Source organism: Anser brachyrhynchus (genome assembly GCF_964034855.1).
Source record: "Anser brachyrhynchus genome assembly, chromosome: 4".
NCBI lineage: Eukaryota > Metazoa > Chordata > Aves > Anseriformes > Anatidae > Anser > Anser brachyrhynchus.
Window position 1 is genome coordinate 32,488,710 of NC_137698.1, and position 22,204 is coordinate 32,510,913.

Below are 22,204 nucleotides of genomic sequence, written 5' to 3' on the forward strand. Positions count from 1 at the left end.
ATGAATGCAGTTTCCCTTATCCTGTGGTATTTTTTTTTATCAACTCTTATTTTCTGCTTACACACAGATATACACATAAAAATATGTTTTTCAGAGTATTAAGTGAAAGAACAGCAACGTATGAACAATAAACTGACTGTTGTAGTTGATTTTTCCAGTGAATTGCAAGCTCTGTATTTACCAATTCTTCATTTCAGAATGTTTTTGTTGTGGAGGCAGATTAGGTTATGTTAGATATGAAGAACAGATTAGGCAACTCTGAAAACATTGAGTTAGGTTATCTTCACCACTGACTACTCAGAAAACAGAGGTTTGGGTTTGGTAAAAAAAAAAAAAATGCTGAGGCCAATGCAAGTGGTGTGACAGGAAATACAGTTTAGGCCTGTAACCACTGACTTGTCCCTTCTGTGCCACTGAACATGTTTTAAAACATGTTCTCAGCCACTTGGAACGCACACAGTATTTTCAATTCCACATTTGCCTTGCCACCTGTCAACCTTAACTGCTGTTAAATCTGTGACTTCTTAAGGCCATCACAAGTGAATGCTCACCATAGTCTAGCACAAGATAGAGATCTTAAACGTTTGAAAACTAAAACATACCAGGACTCCATACATGTTGTGTCTTACACAATATACAGGACACAATGCTACAAGAATTTTTAGTCTAATTCTATATAGCTATCCTTAAACAAGAACTTCAACTTTGTGATCTCAAATGAAATACTTACCTGGTGGAGGACCACCAAATTTTCTTTGCCCATTTTCTTGAACCATGCTGTATCCAGTCTTCTCCATCAGGGCCAGTAAGGCAGCCTCATTCTGGGTACTACTTCTGATTTTGCCACATCCATTTGTTGCAGCTGTATTTTCCTCATGCATATCTGCAACAGCTTCAACAGAATATCACAGATATTTCAGTTCAGGTAAGTCTAAGCTGTTGTCTGTATACAGAAACTACCAAAGCACTGAAAAACACAACTCATGCTACAATTGGCTATTTAATGTGACTTCGTTTAGCATAAAACTGCAATCCTACGTGCAATTACCATCATCTACATACTTGTTTTCAAAACATTGTTCCGTAGCTGTAATAAATCTTCAACTTTAAGCAGCAACTATACGTTCTGTATTTTTTTTATACAAATGGTATCACAACTATTTTCTAAGTATGCTGTCCTTCAAGTTACAATAATGAATTCTTTCATAAAGCTTGTTATCACAGTTGTATAGAGACCTGAACACTACTCAAAAGGATAAATTCCTCTTCCTTATTACTCTATTTTATAGAAGTACCATTGATTTTAAAACTGGATTTGAGTCCAAAAGAAGACTTCAGAAATGCACGAAGTCCATGTCTAATTAATGTAAAGAATTCAAAGAATTCATGAACAGAAATAATTTAATTAAAACCAATATATAATAAAACTTGGCAGAACTGTCTGTCAAAACTAAGAGGCTGAGATAATTCCACCCCAGGGTCCTTATTTTCATGCCTTTATTCATTTTTACATCAAAACTGAAAAAGGTTTATCAATATCAAGTCTTTATCAAAAGGCTTGTTGCTGCCATGACCACTATTTCCCAACATGACAAACTCTCCTACTACAGCTTTAGGTTTCTGTTATCTAGGTCACAGAAACTAATCACACCAAGAAAACCACACAGTAATTAAGAACTTTACTAATCACACTACTCACTTACAAAAGTCTGACTTTAAAGTCAGATTTTTTCACTGACTTTCTCTCCTTGCCCTGCTTTTTCTTCTTTTCCCAAGATCTTCTGCCGTAAGGTCCACAGTACTTAGCCAAGAAATCTTCTTCAACACTTCAATCCCTGGTCCAAGTCATCTGTCCACATGGTATGTCCCTCATTCTCCAAAAGACATGCAGCCAAAAAAAAAAAAAATCACCATGAGAAACATCAACTACAACTGTTTGTTCTTTAATGCCTTTTATATTTTCTGCTTGCTTTGTCTTCAATAAATTGAAGCTTCGCTAAGTAACATCCTGAAGAATTCTCCACTCCACCCCCACCATGAGTAACAGCTAATACCAGACTTCATTTCACACAAAATGTCTCGTCAAACCACAAGTTATCTGCTGAACAACGAAGCTTCCTTCATTGGACCTAGTTAAGACCTTCACTAGCAAAGTATGTGGAAAGCAGAGAATAAAGGAAACTAAACCACAGAGAGTAAACTGTCACGTGCCTGTCTCTTCGCTGGACTTCCCATTACTCAAGATCCCAAGAAACAAATTAGCTCAAGTGCTGCACCAAACTTGAATTAATTCCATTGCTGCATTAAGTTGATCGATGCTGCCGAAAATGAAGGAAGAAGTATCCCAAAGCAGCTATAATTGCATCCATTTTCTACAGTCTGAAGCAGAAGTCACCTTGCCCTCTTCATCTTGTTGCTCTTGGTTGTTTTGTATAAAGTAAACTGCAGCGAACTTTTACATCTAGCTTGATTATCCAAACGAGCACCATTACCTATACAGTTTATTTTTCACACAACAGCCATCCAGATAACTTCCTACTGCTACCAGAAACAAGAATTACTAAAAATAAAGCCATACATAATGGGTAACGTAGCACAAGTTATCCCACCCACCCTTTCATATAGAAGGGTTTTCAGATGATTGCTTGTCACACTGACCAAGTTCCTGCCTCTATACTAAAGACATTAACCAGCCCCATGGTTGTTAGAAGTCTTACTATTCTTCACTTAGATACTCCATTGAAACTACTGCAGTTCCTCTATCTAAAATAAGTCTGTGTAAGTTTATAGAAGTTTTTCAGAAGATTTATGCCATAACTACTTATGGCTAGAATGTTTTAATGATTAAGCCCCTTGCACCACTACATTTAATGCACGTTATGCCGTGATATTACTGTTCTGTGTTTGCATTATTTTGCCCAACAGCTTAGTCCCTTTAACCAAGCTTTGAATCATGGCCCTGTTCTTCAGTGCAGTCTTTCCACAACAGCTGATGCTTTAACAGCCTGTACACGTCCCTTAATTAGAACACTGATAAAATAAACACAACTCCTTTTTTTCCATCCCAGAAAAAGAAAGGTTTTGTGTATATATTATACATAATTTAGCTTATGGATTTATATAAGTATGTAGTAATAATATAAGTTGTGTATATAATTATATAAAATCTAGCCTATATATTTATATAAATCTGTAACAATAATATCTATTTTAATATATATATGCATTTTTCTTTTCTATCAACCAGGTGTTCATTCTGGGACAGGAACCTATGTAAGCAACCATTCTGGACAGATAACGTTCTCGCGATGCCCACCACAGAACAGTTTAAAAAAATAAAAATAAAATCCCCTAAAACTTGACTTCAAAAAAAACGAGCTTTGGACGCGGCCAGCAGCCCACAAATACCCCCTCACCGCCGCCGCGGCCCCGTCCTTCTCCTCAGGGCGCCTCTACCCGAGCGGGACACCCGCCGGCAGACACCGCCGCCCGCCCCTCACCGCACCACTGCTGCCAGGCAGAGGCGACCTCACCGCCACGGCTTTCCCTCTCCCCGCCCCAACTCAGCCAATCAGCAGCCGGCTGAGGTGGGCGCGGGAGTGATTGACAGCAGGCGCTGGCCAGTCAGAGTGAGACAGAGGGCAGCGGGGCGTGGCACGCGAGCTCCTTTAAAATGGCGGCCGTTGAGGGCCGTTAGGGCGCGTGGTGGCCGACGGGACCGTTAGAGCGTGAGGTGGGGCCGCCATGAGGGAGGGATGGCAGCCCCCTCAGAGCCCCACCTGAGGGACGTGCGTGGTCTGCTGCTGCCCCTCGGGCCGGCCTCCTTTCCTCCCTTAGGCAGGAGGAACCCTTGGGCTCAGAGGCAGCTTTTTTGTATCTTTTGGCTTACAACCACTCTTGGAAGACCTATCTGGGCCTTTAGGATAGGCTGTGGTGTAAGCATGCGCGCATGCGCTTACTGTTGTGCTGGTTCCTGTTGGCCACCGCAGTGCTTCAGTGAAATAAATCTGTTTTCAATCCCTGCTGTGGTAGTTCAATTTTTAGCCAGCCCTAATAACATAATCATTAGTGCCATAACAACGCTAGGCCCTTCCCAAAGCAGTGGGGCTCTGAAGGCTTTGCAGTTTTAGCACTGCTTTGAATCCCCTATCAAAGCTCCTCAGAGGCACTGCAGGCACAGAGCTTTGATGGGCATGCATCAAGTGCACAGCTGTCAATAAAAAGTATGGGATTACCCTGGAAGTTCTTTAATTTGTTGCTATCCAAGCGTTGTAGCCTGTTTTCCATATCTAGCAAACCAAAGACTCACTGCCAAGAAACATTGAGCAAAGACTTTCACTTCCTTCCTTATACACCTTCCCTAAGCTGTAAACAAAAAACTCTGCTTTTGAATATGCCAGAAAATCCCAAGAAATCTAGTTTAGAGACATGCAAATTCATCTTTATTACAAATATATCATAGAGTTTTTAGCAGTCTACTTTTAAATATATACTACCATAAAATTGTATTTTAATATAGCATATTAAATGTTTACCTATTTGAGTTTCCTTTTTTTTAAAGAAAAAGCTTATCTTTTTATCAATAATGGTATTACATAAATGATATGCTCATTGTGTATTTTACAAATGATACGACACCATTTAAAAGTCCTGAATGGCCAAAAATGCTATTGCCTTCAAGATTAAGTGCCGCCACCTTTTTCGTTCAGGTGCCTGCTGGTTTTTTGACCGCACCTAACTCAGCTGTGAAACCTCTAATAGGAATGAATTAGAGGTATACTACAGTAAATAAAGTTTTGTGTGTTTTGTCTGTAACTCAGTGTCACTGTTACCTTGGAGACTCCTCATTTTGTGGCAGAAAACCCTATGCGTTTCATTTGTAATTGCTAGTGGAAAGAATTGAAAGAACATGAACAACTTCTAAGCGAAAAACCTCTTCAGCATTTTCTTTGAATTTCACAAATTTGACATCTTACTGGGCAGGTGACCATGCACAACCATTTCTGAGGTACAAATTACACTTTGCTGATGAGCAGCTGCTCAGTAAGGAATTTTAACCCGTTCCAGTAATTCAACAGCAGCAGATCTCAAGGAAACACACAACTTTGCTGTCAGGTCTTCCTCTTTATGGCATGACATGAAGAAAAGAAAACTAAAATAACCAAAAAGTCTTAATTGTTATTTCTTATTAAACATCAAAGTCAGCTGTAGGAACTAAAGACTCATTTGGTTTTCTTGCTGACCCCTCCCTATTTAAAAGAAATTAAGATCCTTTTCTTCTTTTGTTCCACATGTGCTAATTGGGTATTAGAGCTCTCACTACCCCCTTGCCCACAGGTGCTAGCTGTTTCTTTCTGACAATCCAAATTGCTCAGTATAATTAAGTTTTACTATGAACAGCTGTTTCTAACCTGTATTTGTCTTGGATTTTGCTGTGACTTGTTAAACGTGATAAAATCTGAGCTTAATATTTTCAAGTCTTTTCTAACAGTAAGGCAGTATTTATAAGGGAATACAACACTTTTAGTATATCGAACAGCATATCAGATAACTTCAGGTATTCAAAAAAAGACTTTGCATAGCTGAAAACATGTCAGGGCTAAAACAAAGCTAGTTATTTAACCCAGATAACACTAAAAAACATTGCTTTTCTTGTATTAGAGCTAGAAGAGTCCTCAACAAGCAACCTTCTCAGTCAATCTTTTATTTTAAAAAGTTAATGTAGTTAATTTTATGCTTTTAACAACGTGTAATTGTGTCAAGTAACTTGGAACAGTTGTAGGGGACAAGCCTTCTCTGTTCCTCCTCCAGATAGGCACTGCCACCAATGAATTCTGCCTTGCTTTCATGTCTTCCCCTTTGTCTCACATAGTACCGGGTTGCATTGTGCAGTCAAAAGACAGCTCGTTTTTCAGTAGCCATCATTTGTAAAGGTATGGTGGAAGGAGAAGGTCAATGAACATTTTAATTCTCATTTCTAGGAGTGATAACTCTTCACAGCAAAGAGACAGTTTCTCTCAGTTATTACTCTCTCTTCTCCCCATCCCCATATATAAATACCACTCATCCAAAGACATGACATATTTTAATTCACTTGTTTTTAATGAAGATTTACTAAAAGATGGGAAAGAGGACCAGGCTCAGAAGAATGTTTGTTATTTATCAGAGAACTTAGTTTTTACTGCCTTATTTAATTGGTACTGTAGTACATAGCTGTTTAATGTTTAAGCCTGATAAATAGAAGCTTTTTTGGGGGTTATTTTACCAGAGTCATAAGTATTTGGCATAAATTCTGGTTAGAAAATTACCTAAAATTGCAAATAATGTGCTATTTGCCCTGAAGCTTTATTCAATTCCTCTTAATATAAAGGAGACACAGAGTTAGCTTCTTCATTAATGTCTTTTTGAAACTGTCACAAAAATGATGGATGAGGAATGAGAGCAGAGTCCTGCCAAGATTATGACATTTATTCCTTTGGCTAAATTTGAAAACGTGAAAGAGGCCTTTTTCTTACACATTTTATTTTATAGCACTGCATCAGACAGTTGCTTTTCTTTTCCTTTAAGTTATTTTAGGTAGCTGTAACACAGAAGTCCTTGATGTTTTTTAACTTCTGTTTCATTGGAATGCTAGCAAGCCCCAGCATATATTCCTGGAGTGGACTACTACTGCAGTTGTAATATGTTTTAATAGAAGCATAAGCTTTTTCTTTTTTCTTTTTCTCTTTTCTTTTTCTCTTTTCTTTTTCTCTTTTCTTTTTCTCTTTTCTTTTTCTCTTTTCTTTTTCTCTTTTCTTTTTCTTTTTCTTTTATTCTTTTGGTCAGAATAAATTTTACTATGGCCTGGAGCGGGAAAAGAGGGTATGTAGTATTTCTGCACTCTGACAGGTTTGATATGTAGGTAGTGGAAATACTTTAAAAGGAAGCAGACATCCTTTGAAGTTTAAACAAAGGTCTTTGTAGAAAACCTAGACATAATATGATTGTAAATCTAATTATACCAAGCTGTCCAGAAAGACTTAATTTCAGTCAGTCGTTCCACTTTCTTTTGGGTTCCAGTTCATCAAGTAGCCGTTTTAGTAGGATCCTCCTAACAAGGCATCCTCGTGCCTGAAGGGTCTGTTTTCTTGAAAGGTACCATTTGCGCTTGTTCAGCTTTTTGCCTCTGAAGAGCTGCAATCCTTTTTAATTATAAAATCTGATATTGCTGGAAGAAGCATTAGGGGCAACAATGTTAATTGTAGAGAAATCATCATACAGAATTGTTTTCTTTCCTTTGTAAACCACTTCAAGACACACGTCATATGATTTTTAACATGCAGATGTGCAATGAATATGAAAAAAATATAAATTCTGAAGCATGTTCTGTGCTCACCTAGATCAACATGAATATCAACAGTTTTATTGAAGTAAATTGAACCAAACCAACTTTAAACCAATATCGCTGAGTGCAGTGAAGTAAAATGTACATAACGAGGTGTATAAAATCTCTTCATTTTTTTCCCTCATGACCTCCAGAGCTATTGCTTTCTTCCTCCTCTGTATCTTGCTCTCAAAACCCTGTGCGACAAAACCATACCTTTAATCACTGAAATGGCTGTTTTCTGGGAACGCAGCTGACCCAGAGAAGGGAAGGAGCAGCTTGGAATTGCTGAAAAAAGTGACACTGCAGAGGGTTGGTGAAAGAAGAGCTAAATGTCAAAAAATAGAAGGGAAGATAGGACGGGAAGGAGGGAAGAGCCGCAGGAGATAGAGAATCCTTTCCTTTAGTACTGCAGTCTTTTGATTCTACACAGTTACACAATGCTTTTCCATCTCTTTTTTAGGCAGACAATATCCTGAAATGGCAGCATATCCCCTGCATGTCTGCAACAGCAGCAATTAAAGAAATTTGGCTTTTTTGGCACTTTTGAAATACTGTTGTAACAAACCTGAGACCAGAATTTTCTTTCCACACCGATGTGAAGCACAAGGAGCTGCAGAGCAGGCTTCCATTAGTCACACCACTGGTGTCCCAGTCCTCACTGGAGGACTTGGAAAGATCAGAGATGGTTCCCTCTCAGTCACTGCTTACTTTTTGGTTTCTTTGCAAATATTGTCAGAAAATATTTTAATTTATGGTAGTTTCTGTGAAAGTTTTATAACATGGTTTCAGCATTGGAACCAAACAGGCATCAAACTGTAAAGTCTTTGGTCATATCTGATCTGACCTAGATATTAACTGAAGGTTTACAAGGTATACTAAAGATTTACCTATTGAATATTTAATCATTCTGGAAATAAATTATATTGAGTGCAGCGGGGGAGAACAAGATTCAGTTTTTATTTTTCCTATATTGAAATATTTAAAGTATGTTCGTGGTAGCTTAAAAAGTGGAATGTCCACTGTTTCCTTAGGCTGTTCATACTTGGCTTTGAATTCCAGTTTATTCTCACAATCCTAAAAGGCATTGATTTATCAAGCTCACATCCTTTTAATTTATTATCCAGCTGCTGTGAGCTGCTAACTAGCTTTTAAGTCAGGACGCTCGGGAAACTCAGGACTGTCAATGCCAATTACAATTAAACAACTTATGATGCTTCCTTATAATTTTCTCTGTATTTTTCATGAGACTTTAAGGAGATAGTGCTATGTTTAGAGACATAATTAAGAAAGTCTGAAACAATGCAACCTGCATTTTTTGTGGTTCTTTCATTGGTACACATATTATATGCTTTCATATATTATACACGCATCACTTATCTTTGTATTTTTGTGATACTATTCACTAAGTAAAGCTAACAACATTATTTAAATATTATTTTAAAAATTATAACTAAATTATTTAAAAGCATTTAAATATATATATATATTTTTCCCCCTAACTCTTATTTTCCTTATGAGGCCAAGAGACATAATCAAAACTACAATAAAAAAAATAAACCAGGAACCACCTCACTGTGGACAGAAGAAAATCAAAGGCTTCTGCAGCTCAGCCATCCTGTCCCCATTTCTGGTTAGGTGTTACACCAGTGAAACGGGAATTCAGCATAAACATTTCTGCGCCTCCTCAGTAAGCTGCCGTACTTACTCAGCTGCGCTGACTCAGAAAGCATGGGATGTACTGGTTGGTGCTTTATGGGCCAGTGGCAGCAATAAGTGATCCCAGTTTGCTGAAAAGCCCGGCACAGCGTTCTGCTGAAGTGGCTGTGGGAGAACATGGGTAAGGAAAGATTGCAAGACCTTCCCTGGAAAGCCACTAGGTGGGATTAGCTGATTTTAACAGAAGGACTGTCAGCCCAGGCTGTTCTTACTTTGAGCGAGGCCTGCAACTCCCTTCTCCCATCAGTTGCAGGTGGTGCAGCATCATCCATAGCATGTCGAGGTCTTGACCGATGGGGGATTTTCAATGCTCATGTCCACACAGAGCACCGGGGAAAAGCCACCCTCCTTCCCATGCCCCAAGCCACAGGGGGCGAAGGCCTACTGTGAGAGCTGCCCTTCAGACAGGGCAACTCTCCCAAACAGGGAGCGCAGTAAGCTCATTACATCAAAAACCCCAGGGACCAAGGATAAAAAAGATTCAGATCACCTTTCTAACATAAAAGCTAATAACAAAAAGCCTCATTGAAATAAACCATAAGTCAGGCATTTGCCAGAGAGTCAGAGAACTGACACATGATAAAGAAAGGGCCTTTGGGGAAAGATACCTCTCCTATGAAGAAAGGCTGAGAGAGCTGGGGATGGTCAGCCTGAAGAGAAGGCTCCGGGGTGACTTTATTGCAGCCTTTCAATACTTAAAGGGGGCTTATAAAAAAGATGGAGAGCGACTCTTTGCTCAGGTAGACAATGATGGGACAAGGGGGAATAGTTTTAAACTAAAAGAGGGGAGATTTAGATTAGAGGTTAGGAGGAAATTCTTCACTAAGAGGGTGGTGAGGCACTGGAACAGGTTGCCCAGAGAAGCTGTGGATGCCCCACTCTTGGAGGTGTTCAAGGTGAGGTTGAACTAGGCCCTGGCCAACCTGATCTAGTGGGAGGTGTCCGTGCCCATGGCAGGGGGTTGGAACTGGGCAATCTTTAAGGTCCCTTTCAACCCAAACCATTCTGTGGTTCTGTGATTAGCCACAGCTTTATATATATATATGTATGTATATATGTATGCATATATATCAGCAATATTCCAAAAAAAAAAAAAAAAGGTAGAGGTTTCCACAGTAAAGCCATCTGTTTTCACAATTCTTTTTTACAGGAAATATATCCCCACATTAGTCCTAAACTGAGGGGGTCAAAAGAAGCCGCTTTAAGAGGAATTAGAAAACTTAAAGTAACAAACTGGCAGGGCTGGGCATATTCAAGGCTAAAGAAACTCCAGCATGATACTGTGGGACTGAGAGGTGTAATGTGTAATAAATTTTTTAAAGCAGCCATTGTACCGTAAGAATGGTGCCAATTGAACCATTTTCAGAAGAATCCCAGCATGAATGTGTGGAAAGCGCTAAATCTGAGTTCCGTACCAAGAACATCTGAGAATTCTAAGGCTAAGTGGAGAAAAGGCGTGCAAAATGAATATTCATTGTTCCCTGTAGTAAAAGAAGGGAAGAACAGCTAATGTAATCATCAGACAGTCATTTTAAAATAAAGTGCCTTTCTGTATAAATCCTAACTAATGTTGCCATTGAACCATTTGGAGGCCACACAGAGAAGTTAAAATAGAAATAAGAGAAGTTCATGTAGGGTAAATTCATTGGTGAGCATTAAACTTGATGTAATGAATGCAGGCTTCAGAACAGGAACATCATGAATTGTTGCTTATGGAAATTTTTGAGACTATATCAAGACTCTGCCTGTACCCATACCCTGCACCTAAGCACTCACTCTTGCTCATTGACAGAGAATGATATTGGGCTAAACTGACCTTTGGATATTGCCAAGTTCATTCCTCTGTTCCCATATTGCTGAAGAAAATTGGCCCTCCGCTATAAGCTCAGGGCCCTCAAAGGTAGTTAAGTTGCTAACAGTGTCTGGTTGTAAAGGATATGCTCGTCTCAGCTCTGAATTGAGAGTCCAAGTTTCCTAAAAAATAATGGGAGTAGTTGTATTCACAGGAAAAGACCTTGGGAAGCCAGCTGAAAGGTGCATTGCCTAAACTAGCAAAAAGCTAGGTAGAAATGCAAGTGGCAGCACAGAAGCAACTGGCTGTAGGCAGTCGTCTGAATAGATTTGAAAAACAATGAAAAATAAAAAAGCTGCTCAGTTTATGGCCTGTAAGATTCTTCAAATCATAATTCAGTGCAAGTTCCTTAGTGATCAGGATGTTTATTTCTGAACATCATCATTACATTGCCACAGGCACAAGATATTGGGGAGATCAGGGAATGGAAGGGAGTACGTCATACTTAGTCTTGTTCCCTGTGAAGCCAGTAACAAAGCCACTGTTGATTTTAGCTGGAAGAAATGTAACTGAATGATGTTGTTATAATAAAAAAGCTTGGAGTACCATGTACTTGGTGGTGGGTCTGGTGAATTGCTGAGAACGTGTCCTGCTGGGGTATTTTTAAATATGCATTGCAAGTAAAGTGATATTTTTTTAAAAAAAAAAAAAAAAGTATTCTAAACTTTTAAGTAACCTATTTTTTTGTTAGGATCAAATGTGTTTTTTTTGTATAAGCAGATGTCTCACTCCTGTCCCATGTTCCCTTCCTGCTCAGATATACAGTGAGCTCACAACTAACGTCACAAGTTCAGTGTCTTTCCCATAAGAAAAAATGATTGTTGCCAACACAGATTTGTATTTAATTGCAGGATTGAGTACTGTCTGTGAGAGAGATTTTAACACATACATTCCCTAAACTGAAAATGCAAACTAGAAAGTTATTGAGGGAAAGTAATTTCTATAACTGGTTTGGGTGGATATTTTCAGCCTGCTTGTAAAAAACTCTTTACAAGTCATAAAAACCTCATTATAATTTTGAAATGCATTTCATGACTATGTATCAGGTCTACTGCCTGTATAATTTTCAATACTTTTACAGTTTGGGAGTTACTGGAATTGCTCAAAGATATCAGAAATAGAAATGCTCCATTCCTCACTGGAATTTCAGTTTGTTGGCCAAGCAGAAATACTGCTTTCTCCAGGCAAGTTTTTGAAAGGCATTTCTAGTCTAACCCTGGTCTGCAAATGATCAAATTATACAAATAACTATTTAGAATGACAATTGAGTTGTTCTTACGGTGTGACCAAAGCAGTCTGCTAGCCAACAGAAGTTGGGAGTAAAACCTAAAGGAAAATAAAGTGTCACACCTTTTCCATGCATTTGTCAGTGCTCAATGGCTGATGCGCTCGATGAGGAGAGGTTACTTTTACCTCTGTTTGTCCAGGTCATGTCCTAATCTATTACACAGCTTGATATCCAGAGGAGCTTCCCAAGCTTTGTTGAAGACTAAGGAATGGGACACAGCAATGTGACTGTGTCGTGGGCTACATCTTCAAGTACACTTTAAGCCTTACACACCTTCCAGTCTGGGATGATTCTCAGCCCTGAGTAATACATTCAGTCTTCTCCTCCAAAACTTGGAAGAGTTAGATACCTCAGGAAGGACTCCTCGGAAACAGGCTGAGCTACAGCCTGTGGAAAGTAACTCATGAATAACATGAGGTTTGGCATGGAACTGAGAGTCTGGGGCATATTTGCATGAATCAGAGCTTAAGCTCATACTTCAGGCGAGCTGGTATGACTACAAAACAGGACAGGATCACGAGAGGGTATCTGTTCAGGTTCCACAAGCAACAGAGATGCAATAGCATGATGTCAAACCAAATAGCCTTCTTCCCCTAAGGCTAGATGCAGTTGTGTGTTTTCCACAGCTATAACGCTTCAGATTCTGGAGGCCACCATGCCATCATTGGCTCCGGGCTACTTCTACTGTGCACGAACACATTGCTTAGAATGACTCTGAATGCATGTGGTTGAAACCAGGAGCCTCCCTGCTTCTGAGCATTTCCTTGGAGCTAAGTACAGTCTTGTTCACAAATGGAAATAGCAAAAGTTACTGTGTTTAACACCTAACCCTAACTCCCTAAATCTTTCAACCAGGGGTGTGGGAGACCTCTCGTTACCTTTACGCACACATCTCTCCATTTTCGAGTAGAATTAATTACTAATTTCTTTCCTACTATGTGGCAGTAATAGACCCACTCTTCCCTGTGCTTCTGTGTAGTGCTACGTGGAAGTGTGCAGGTATTCTCAACAAAACTGCAAGAACACAGGTGCAAGTCTGAGTCTGGCATAAGACTATGCAGAACATTAGCTTTGTACAGAATATTGTAGCTTGACAAGTTTAGTAGAGCATAACCTTTAATTTGCTGGTATTCTTAATTATATAAAGTAGTATATCTCCTTAGCCTCACAGAAAACTCAGGTTTCACAAGCAACAAGGTTGCCTTCTGGTAAGGACCCAGGTATTTCATTTGTTTGGTATGTCCAATGCAAGAAACTCACAACCTTATGGAAATATTAACCAAGTCTTGCAGCTGGCAAGAAGACAGGAAGATGATTGTTGTCTCAGTTACAGACATAGGAAAGAATTTAAAAAATAAAATGAGCAAGAGAAAAAAAACTAAAGGCAATAGTTAGTTACAGCAGGTATCTGAACACTTTACCAAAAAATCCTGCTACACCAAAGCAGCAAACCTGTGATCCAACCTGATAGCTCTTCCTTATTTCTGTGTGAAAGCTCACATTGTGTCAAAGTAGGAAAACATCCCAAACGTAGCATTTCTAGTTCCTGACTAAGCCTAGGTACCTGGTTCCCACTCAGAACCTCACTGGGGCCCACAGACCATGAGGACCAACAGCCCTCTTGGGGGTGCCAAACACACAGAGCCGCAACAGAACCCGCTCCAACTCTGAGGGATCAGGGAGCCATTTTGTCCTTCAAACTCGGAGCCACAGGTGCTGCCCAACCTGATAAAAGTACTTCAATCATCAGCTGTCCTAATCATAAGATAAAATTAGGAAAGGTGAAGGGTAGCCACCTCACAGTTTTATCCAAAGTTTGGTGATTCTCCTGGAGGCAGACTGAGAAGGTCCTAGGTCCAGGCTTCCCATGTCCCCAGAAATGCTGTAGACATCACATTTTTGCACACCTAAGAAAATTGTAATGCTATTTCCAATCAAATGCTGCTCCATGAAGGAATTCAAGGTTTTTGGTAACAAATGGGCAAAGCCAGGTCTACTTTAAAATTCTGGCAAGGTTAATCAATGAAAGGAGGTCATAGAACAGGTTTGTCTATTCGTGTGGTGGTCGTTCATACTACTTGGCTGTTTGCATGATCCCAGATGCAGCCCACAGTAAGTAGTGCTCTCTTGGAGCTCGCCTTGGGACAGCACAGGCCGGGGGAGAGCTTCCAAGAGCTGTGAGAGGCGCAGCCACGCTGTGCTGGTGAGGGTGTTGCTATATAGGCATGAGTCACAGCGAACCACCACTGTGTCAAAAGATGGACTCTAGCCCATTTTATTGAGCAGTTTAGATTACAGCCTGTGGCATTTATGGTGCAATTCTCGATTTAAACAGCTTAATTTGCCTTTCCTTAGTCTCAGCCCTAACACAACCCCATTTCAGGCCCCCTAAGCTCCAGCTGGGGACAGGAGAGCAGACACATTGTGCCCATCATGCCTAACCAAGCAGCGTCTCTCTTCACAGGCACACAGCCCTCACTGACTGGTCCTCCAGCATGCTTAATATGCCCTGACTTTGCAAGTAAAAGAAAACCTACATTACCTACCACCCCCACTTTCACTGCCTTAACACCTAAAGCTGGGTGCCCAGTCTGAATGTGATGCAGTTGTAGGGGACTGGGCAGCTGATTTGATCAAAATCACACTATCGCAGAGCAGACAGTGATTCTTTTCCAGTTCACAGATATGCTATAAAGAAGAGGTAGCAAGTAAAACATGGGCACAGGGCTTGATAAAGTACTCTAATAAATGGGGAAACAAACAAACAAACAAACAATCTACAAAGCACCTCACAAAAAGATTTCTAACCTGTGAGACAGAAGCTGCTATGAGTGTAAAACCGCCAGTTCTGTCCCAGACAGAGCTGCTGTGCTGCAGTCAGTGTGACTGTGATTTAAGTATCCTAAAGATTGCCCCACTTCCTCCCCTTCACCCTCTGTGCACTCAGGACCGTACCCTAAGCGTTCCCTTGACTTCAGAAGTGAAGCTATGGCATGATACACAGACAAGAATTGAGTTTTAAGAAAATATGCCAAAAAACAGCCCTCAAATACTTTGTGATATATTCCTACGGTAGAGGAGATGGTTTATTTTATAGTGCAGTATCCTGAAAGCTTTCTGTAACGCTTACCAGAAAGTGCAATGCACTCCAGCAAAGAGCCAGCCATAGCATCTTCCCTTCAGAGCAGGAAGCCTGTTCTCGGCAATTAAGTGCTTAGCGAGATCAGTCCTGAGCAATTACAAAGCCCACATCACAAATGGCTTTGAGTGTCACCTGAGAGCTTTTCAATTTCAATGGTAAAAGGAGATGCTAGCTAATGACCGTCTAACACAGTTCTGGATATTTCAGTGGTGTGAGACACTTTATTCAATGTGAGAACATGCAATAAATACGTAGAGATCACAGCTGTAATGTTTCTTGTAGATGCAGCTTGCTTTCTAAAACCTGTCTGGATGATGTCAAGTCACACAGGTTTAATTCCCTCCCCCCCAGCAAGTATTGCTATGATTTTGTTTTTATTAAAAGCCTCAATGGTATTTCGATGTAGCACTCTCCTTCAGCACAGGAGGACCCAAAGGTGAAATCAAGCAGCAGATGACTGCTGTGCTCACCCACAAAATGAGTAATCATTTACGCTCCGAGCTAAAATAAACACAAACAGAAAGCTCAGTGTTCTAATGGCTTTCTCCATTTAGCAACTTTGTTTTTTTCTTTTAAACACACGTTTTGTAAAAACATTTCGAGCCTTATGAATGCCCATTTTATTTTTGTTTTCTTTGGAAAGCCCGAAGTGAAACATCTATCCTTTTCACTCCATGTCTTGCATTTCCCAGTGGCACTGGGGTGATGGTTACACTCCCCCGTTACACATCCAGGCTTAACCACACAACTTTTCAAAACAGCCCCACCACTAGAAGACCTGCAGCTCCAGATTTACACTTCCCATCACCACCACTTACAGTCACCAATGAACAATGCTGCTCTTAAATGCACACAATTTTAAGCAGCGGAGCTGCTCCACAGTTTTCCGTGGTTTTCTTTTATAAGTAGCTCCTTCATTTCAATGGCATGATAGCTTGAGCTCAAGCCTGAAATGCAATGCTCCACCTAGGGCAAGTGCTTATTTTTACTCAAGTAATTACAGAAAAAAGTTGACATTGACATTTACCAAAATATTTCAGAGCACATACACCACCCGCTGAGCTGAACATGAGAATTCATGCCTGCTAGTCGTTTTTCCCCTCAGACTATGACTGATTTGACTTATGCCTGACTTTCACAAAATTTCCAGATCTCTTCTAGAATTACTATTGATAGGAAAAGCTCCTTACCACGCAGCTGAACTTCTATGCCTTTACCCATGCTATTACTGGTCTCTGATGAATAGACCCAGCAGGATAGCCTAGACTATTTCATAGTATTTCATAAGCTTCTTAAAACTTTTTGCTTTGAAGGAAAGTTCTCTACTAATGCTTCTGTAAGTCCACAAGGAGCTGGCTTCATTTCTTTTGTAGAGACCCCTATGAAAATCCCAGTTTAGTCCCGAAGATTAATCCGAATGCTTCCTGCTCAACACCATCAGCAAAACTGTTCCTAGAGCAGGAATATTTCTCTGCCTTCCAACAATCCCACTCACAATCTGGTTACTGGTCATGACCCCGCTGTTTATTGTATAAGTGAATCATAAGAATTATTGGAATTCTTATAAATCCCAGCTAAATAAAGGGGAAAATAAAAGCCCACCTGTAATCAGACACCGTGTAACTGCATGTTAATGGACTGTTCACTGCCCTTCTGGGATATGTAAGAGAAATTCTACAGCATTATACGCCATATCAAGAGACCATTAGACATTTTCAAATGAATAAATTCTATTTATATAATTACAGTAGTGACTACAGTTCATACCTTATGCACAGCAAGTAAAAAAAACACCTTGGAATTTAACGTAAATATTACTAATGCATACATTATGAAAAAGCAATTCATGTAGATTTAAAAAAAAAAAAAAAAACCTCAACTTTAAAAAGGTTACCAGCCATGGTTATGTGGAGCATTACAATCTTTGAAAGCAGAACAGAAGCTGTTTACAAGGACCCAACAGTAATTGATATCCAACTGCTTTGGAGCTGGGCTGCAGACTGATCGTGTCCTGAAAGCTAGGCTGAAATCCCCTCTCAGTTGATGACTGCAGCAATAATGCTGTTGTTTCCTATGAGACTGGAATTTCACCCCGGTCTTTACATTCTTTGTCGGTTATAGCAGAGGAGCCAGAAGAAGAAAGACGATTAGAGAGCGGCCAAGGAGACTCACAGTTCAAGAACCCAATCTTCAAACAGCTGTAGGTCTAGGGGAGGGAGAAGGGGGGTTATAATATAGCTAAACAGAGTCTTACTGTAAAAATGGGAAAAAGTGGCAATTTTGGTAGCAGAGCTGATCAGGATACTGAACACGGCTGAGAAAGAAGTGAATCTGAGCTTGAGTCCTTGCTGAAGACACCGTAGTATTTGCCTTTGACTAGAAAAGAAGGTGAGCATAGTGCATGAATGTGTAATCGCATGTATAGCAAGCCATTCCAGGAGCTGAACAATTTCTCTGCATACATTAAGACATTGCTGAAGAAAAATGACAACAAAACAGTATTTTTTTTAGCACTGAAACAATTAGATGAACTTGATTTCAAATCCAGCTTTACACATTCTTGATAAAAAGGCATAAACACTGGAGATTTTTAGCACCGACTGCTGGCTTACAACTTATTTGCAACAGACAAGTATAAAAATATGCCTTCTTCCACAAAGAGGCATCGTGTTTTAAGGCAATATCCAAAACAATACAGTGACCACAGGAACTGCACCAACGCCTGATGCTTTACAGCACCCATGTAGTTCCAATTGCTATGGGAAAGTAGGAACTAGATGGGCATTCATATTTGTTTTCCTCCTCCTCCCAGACACATGCCCTGGAAGACTGGAAATCTCTGATATTTATATGACACTAGCTTTCAAAAAGCAAACTGTTTTCCTCCCGTACCACTGAGAACCCCTCTGTAGCCATACCAACCACTCCCAGCAGCAGAATGCTGAGGTATTGCAGGCTTTCCTTGAAAGTTGTTCGATACGTAGCAAGTGTTTATGCAATCAATACAAATGAGAGATTTGTGAGCACTTCCTAGAAGGGAACTCAGAGGACCGCAGCCAGATGCACTACTGCAGCACAGAGCACCCAGGCGAGGGGTGCTTTTGGTATCAGAGAGAGGCAGTTTATCTATTTGTACCTCCCCTAAAGGATATTTTAAAAAAGACAGTAACTTTTGAATATTAAGCATATCTGTCAAAGGCAAGTAAGAGGCAAGTAGTTTGTTCTCAACATCCATCGCTTTGTGGCACTGCATTGTCCATTTTATCAATAGCTGAGGCACCCAGGTATGCAGCTAAGAAATTAAAGTACATGAAGGATATCAGCAGAATCAATTATGGCTACAGGCAAGGAGCAGAATTGCATCACACCCCTACTTTTTAGTGATTTTAAGGGTGCATGAGAATGTACCAACTGAGATTTTCAGGAAATCTATTACTCGGCTTACACAGTAAGCTATGCCTTGCGTGCTGTATGCCAGACACAGCGGTCCTGGAAAACAGCACACGAGGTTAAGAAACGTTACACAACGCCAGTGAGTAATTTGTGCTTTTATAAATACAGTAGTGTACATCCTATATACAGGCACCGTGCGCGGGCCCTCGGGAAGGCTGTCAGCCTGCCATCCACAGCAAGAAGGTAACGAGGATGGTGGGCAGCGTGGTAGAGGGCGCCAGGCCCAGGCAGACCACCGCCGCCAAGCCCACCAGCACTGAGGCGAGCACGCTCCTCTGGTCGCGGATGATCATCTTCACGGTCTCGCAGAACTGCAAAAAAGCACGCAGACAAACGCAGGGCGGCAGGGTTAGAGGGGCAGGAGGCAACACCAGACGGGCTTCTCCCCGCTACGCCCCCCGGTTCCCTGTCGCCCCCCTACCTTGTCGGTCTGCAGGCTGACCGGGGCGCCGTAGCGGCAGTAGGTGACGAAGTGCTCGCAGTTGTTCCAGAGCAGGCTGTAGGCCGTGGCTCCCACCAGCTTCTCGGCGCGGCGGGCGGCCTCCTCGCTGCCCAGCAGGCGGTCCTTGAAGAGCCGGTCCATGTGGTTGACCAGGATGCTGCCGCCGTAGGCGAAGTCCTCCACCGTGTCCACGCGGATGCTGGCCGTCTTGGTGACGACGCCCAGGATGAGGCGCTTGTTGGTCACCACCCGCTGGATCTGCCGCCGGTCGTCGGTGAGGGCGGGCAGGATGTCGGGCATCAGGTGGGCCACGCGGTTCTCGCCCAGGTAGATGCCGAAGTGGACGAAGAGGGTGCGCGGCACCTCCAGCAGGTCGCCCCGCTGCAAGCACCCGGCGGCCGGCGGCGGCGGCGACGGCGGTGCCGGCGGCGGCGGCTCCCCCCGGTCGGTGTCGGCGGCGGGCAGCGGCCGGAGGTGTGCGAGGAGCAGCAGCTTCTCCAGCAGCAGCGTAGCCGCCTGCGGCACCGCCTTCTTCATGGCCGGCCGGCCGCGGGACACCTCGGCGCCGCCGAGAGGGCCCCGCCACCCGGCCCCGCTTTTCTAGGCTGCCGGGCGGGGCGGGGCGGCCACCGGGACCAGCCCACCGGGCCAGCGGCGAGCGGAGAGAGGCGAGCGGGGAGAGACCGCCCCGCCGGGCCGCAGGGCGGCGGGTGGCCCCGGGGAAGCAGCCTCCGTGGATCTGAGGGGTAAATCCTGGCAAGAAACCCGCAGAGGAGCCGCTCTCTGCGGCCACAGCCCCCCTGGCCCCGACAACCCGCTGGGGCTGAAGGTGCGGCTTTCCCCATCCCGCTGCCTTCCAGCAGGTTGGCTGTGGCTGCTGCAGTGCCCCGTGTAATATCATTGAACCAGGAGCAACACTGCTGTCTAATACCATCCCACCTCACCGGAGACAAACCCATTTCACACAGCAATTTGCTTTTTGCTCCCCACTCGCTTTCTGTGATCCACTTTCACTGTGGCTTAAGGCCAAGACACTGCCTGCAAGGCCTTCGAGCAGTAGGACTCCTTTGATCACTCCAGCAAAAAAAAAAAAAAAAAAAGTTTCAACATCCCTTCCCTTTTCCCTAGGAAACAGCCCCAGCACAAATAAAAGGCAGAGGGGACAGGCAGGACCCAGCAGCTGAGAGCCTCCTACCACCTGAGCCAAGGCCCAGGGAGGATCCTGGGGACAAGAACGATGTGGCTTATCATTGACCCAGGGCGATTTTTCCACCACTCCCCAGTAAAGAAAATATGTCATGGGTGTGGGTTACCCCGCTGCTCATCAACAGGAAACGAGAGCACTGGTATCACCCTCCCCCTTGCCTCTTGCTCCCAGCATTTCCTGGGAAACACAAGGTTATTCTCTGCTTGGTTCAGCTGCAACAAGAGGTCCACAGTAACCTTGTTTAGCCACTGGTAACAAGTGCTGCGGCTCTGGCCTGTAATCAATAGGATCAGGCATTTGGGATTTCCTCTGGAGAGTCTCAGCCAAATTTTTATGCAACAGAGGCTTAGCTCTCTTTCAAGCCCCCTACTGCATCCCACACCACTCACAAAGGAGGAAATACCTTGTAGATGTGGTTCATGGTGGTGGTAGGAACCCTGTGGATTAGCCACCAGCCACACAGCTACTTAAAATCTTTTAAAATCCAGATATTTAAACATATTTGGAAGGTCTGAGGCTTTTGCTCATGCCTCCAAGTAAATAAAAACAGGCACAGTTTTTTCTTTGCATTTCAGTTCATTTTTAAGGTTTTGGAGAAAAAGAAGAAATTAAAAGCCTGTCCTACACAACAGAAGGGAGAGGAATTCAGCTGAACTCCCTGACAGAAACAGCTATTTCCTAACTGGATCTTTTACTTGGAGGCATCCTTTGTTTGCTTTCTTAACATTAGTGAGCTTTAATCCCCAAAATCACCAGGGTCCATTTCAAGTAAATCCAGAGAGGAAGCCAGGATGAAACCGAAGAAGAGGAATCACAATGAGGAGGAGACTTGAAGTCTTACTGCATGGGAGGGTTTCAAAGAAATAAGGTGATACATGTGACATTTCTTCAGTGATAATTTCCTCATACCCAAAGCACTAATGAGCTTTGTCTCTCTCTGCCCCCCAAACTGCTCACCTTCAGGTTCAGAAACCCCCATGCAATGAGCACTAAAGGCACCACACAGCCGACAGATCTGTGAAACAGCTTCACTCCTCCAGCTAAACACACACACAGTGGCAGCAAGCGAACGCCATCCCAATAATGCTTCATCACTACCTTGAAACTGTCTGAGCATGCAAAACACTTAGTACAAACTCATTTCTGAATTATGCTTAATACAATAACGAACTCATTTCTGAATTAAACCATTCAGAATATTGAAAGGAAAACCTACACGCCATTTTCTGTAGTCAAATTCCAAGGGTTGCAACACCTCTTTCAAATGGCCACCATGCAAAACAAAATTTAAATGTATACTTACCATTATTTTTTTACTCTGCTCAAAGGTTAAAAAAAAAAAAAAAGCAACATATTTTAGTGTAAGAATCGTTTCATTGGAGATGGCTAAATTGAAAACATACTTTTTGTCTCAAACTGGGACTCCAGTGGCTGACTTCTTTCCCATCCTCTTGGATCGCTTTTGTGCTGTAACTTTTGTACCTTCAATAGACAGATTAAATTGCCCCAAAGCTGGCAAAATCATTTGAAGTGTTAAATATAACACAGCAAACAAAGTACTTGTTTGGATTGTTAGCTGCTACAGAACAATTTCATGATAGACCCCATGATTTATTCTTGAGATTTACATAAGAGACAGTAATGAAGATTTGGGAGTTGAAAAAAATGCTGCCTTTGTTTTGTATTGCATTTGAGCAGCAGCACAACAAATTCCCAGGTAAGAGGTGTGAGCCAGCTT

The 22,204-nt window shown here is 42.0% G+C and overlaps 1 protein-coding gene across 4 annotated transcripts in view; it reads right to left on the reverse strand.

Annotated features, from left to right (window-relative positions):
* LOC308194779 (putative RNA-binding protein 46) overlaps positions 1-19,866 on the reverse strand; it is a 36,805-nt gene extending 16,939 nt beyond the window's left edge. Inside the window, exons 1-3 of one of the 4 annotated variants that reach the window (XM_080591097.1) lie at positions 19,239-19,866; positions 19,041-19,128; positions 731-892 (exon numbers count right to left, since the gene is read on the reverse strand). In XM_080591097.1, the coding sequence (XP_080447223.1) occupies positions 731-892; positions 19,041-19,128; positions 19,239-19,796 (808 nt within the window). In that variant the 5' untranslated portion in view covers positions 19,797-19,866. Of the gene's footprint in view, positions 1-730; positions 893-1,699; positions 1,875-3,408; positions 3,566-19,040; positions 19,129-19,238 lie in introns of those variants that run through there. The other 3 variants (XM_080591094.1, XM_080591096.1, XM_080591095.1) reach the window with 3 other exon arrangements.
* Positions 19,867-22,204: the final 2,338 nt, after the last annotated feature.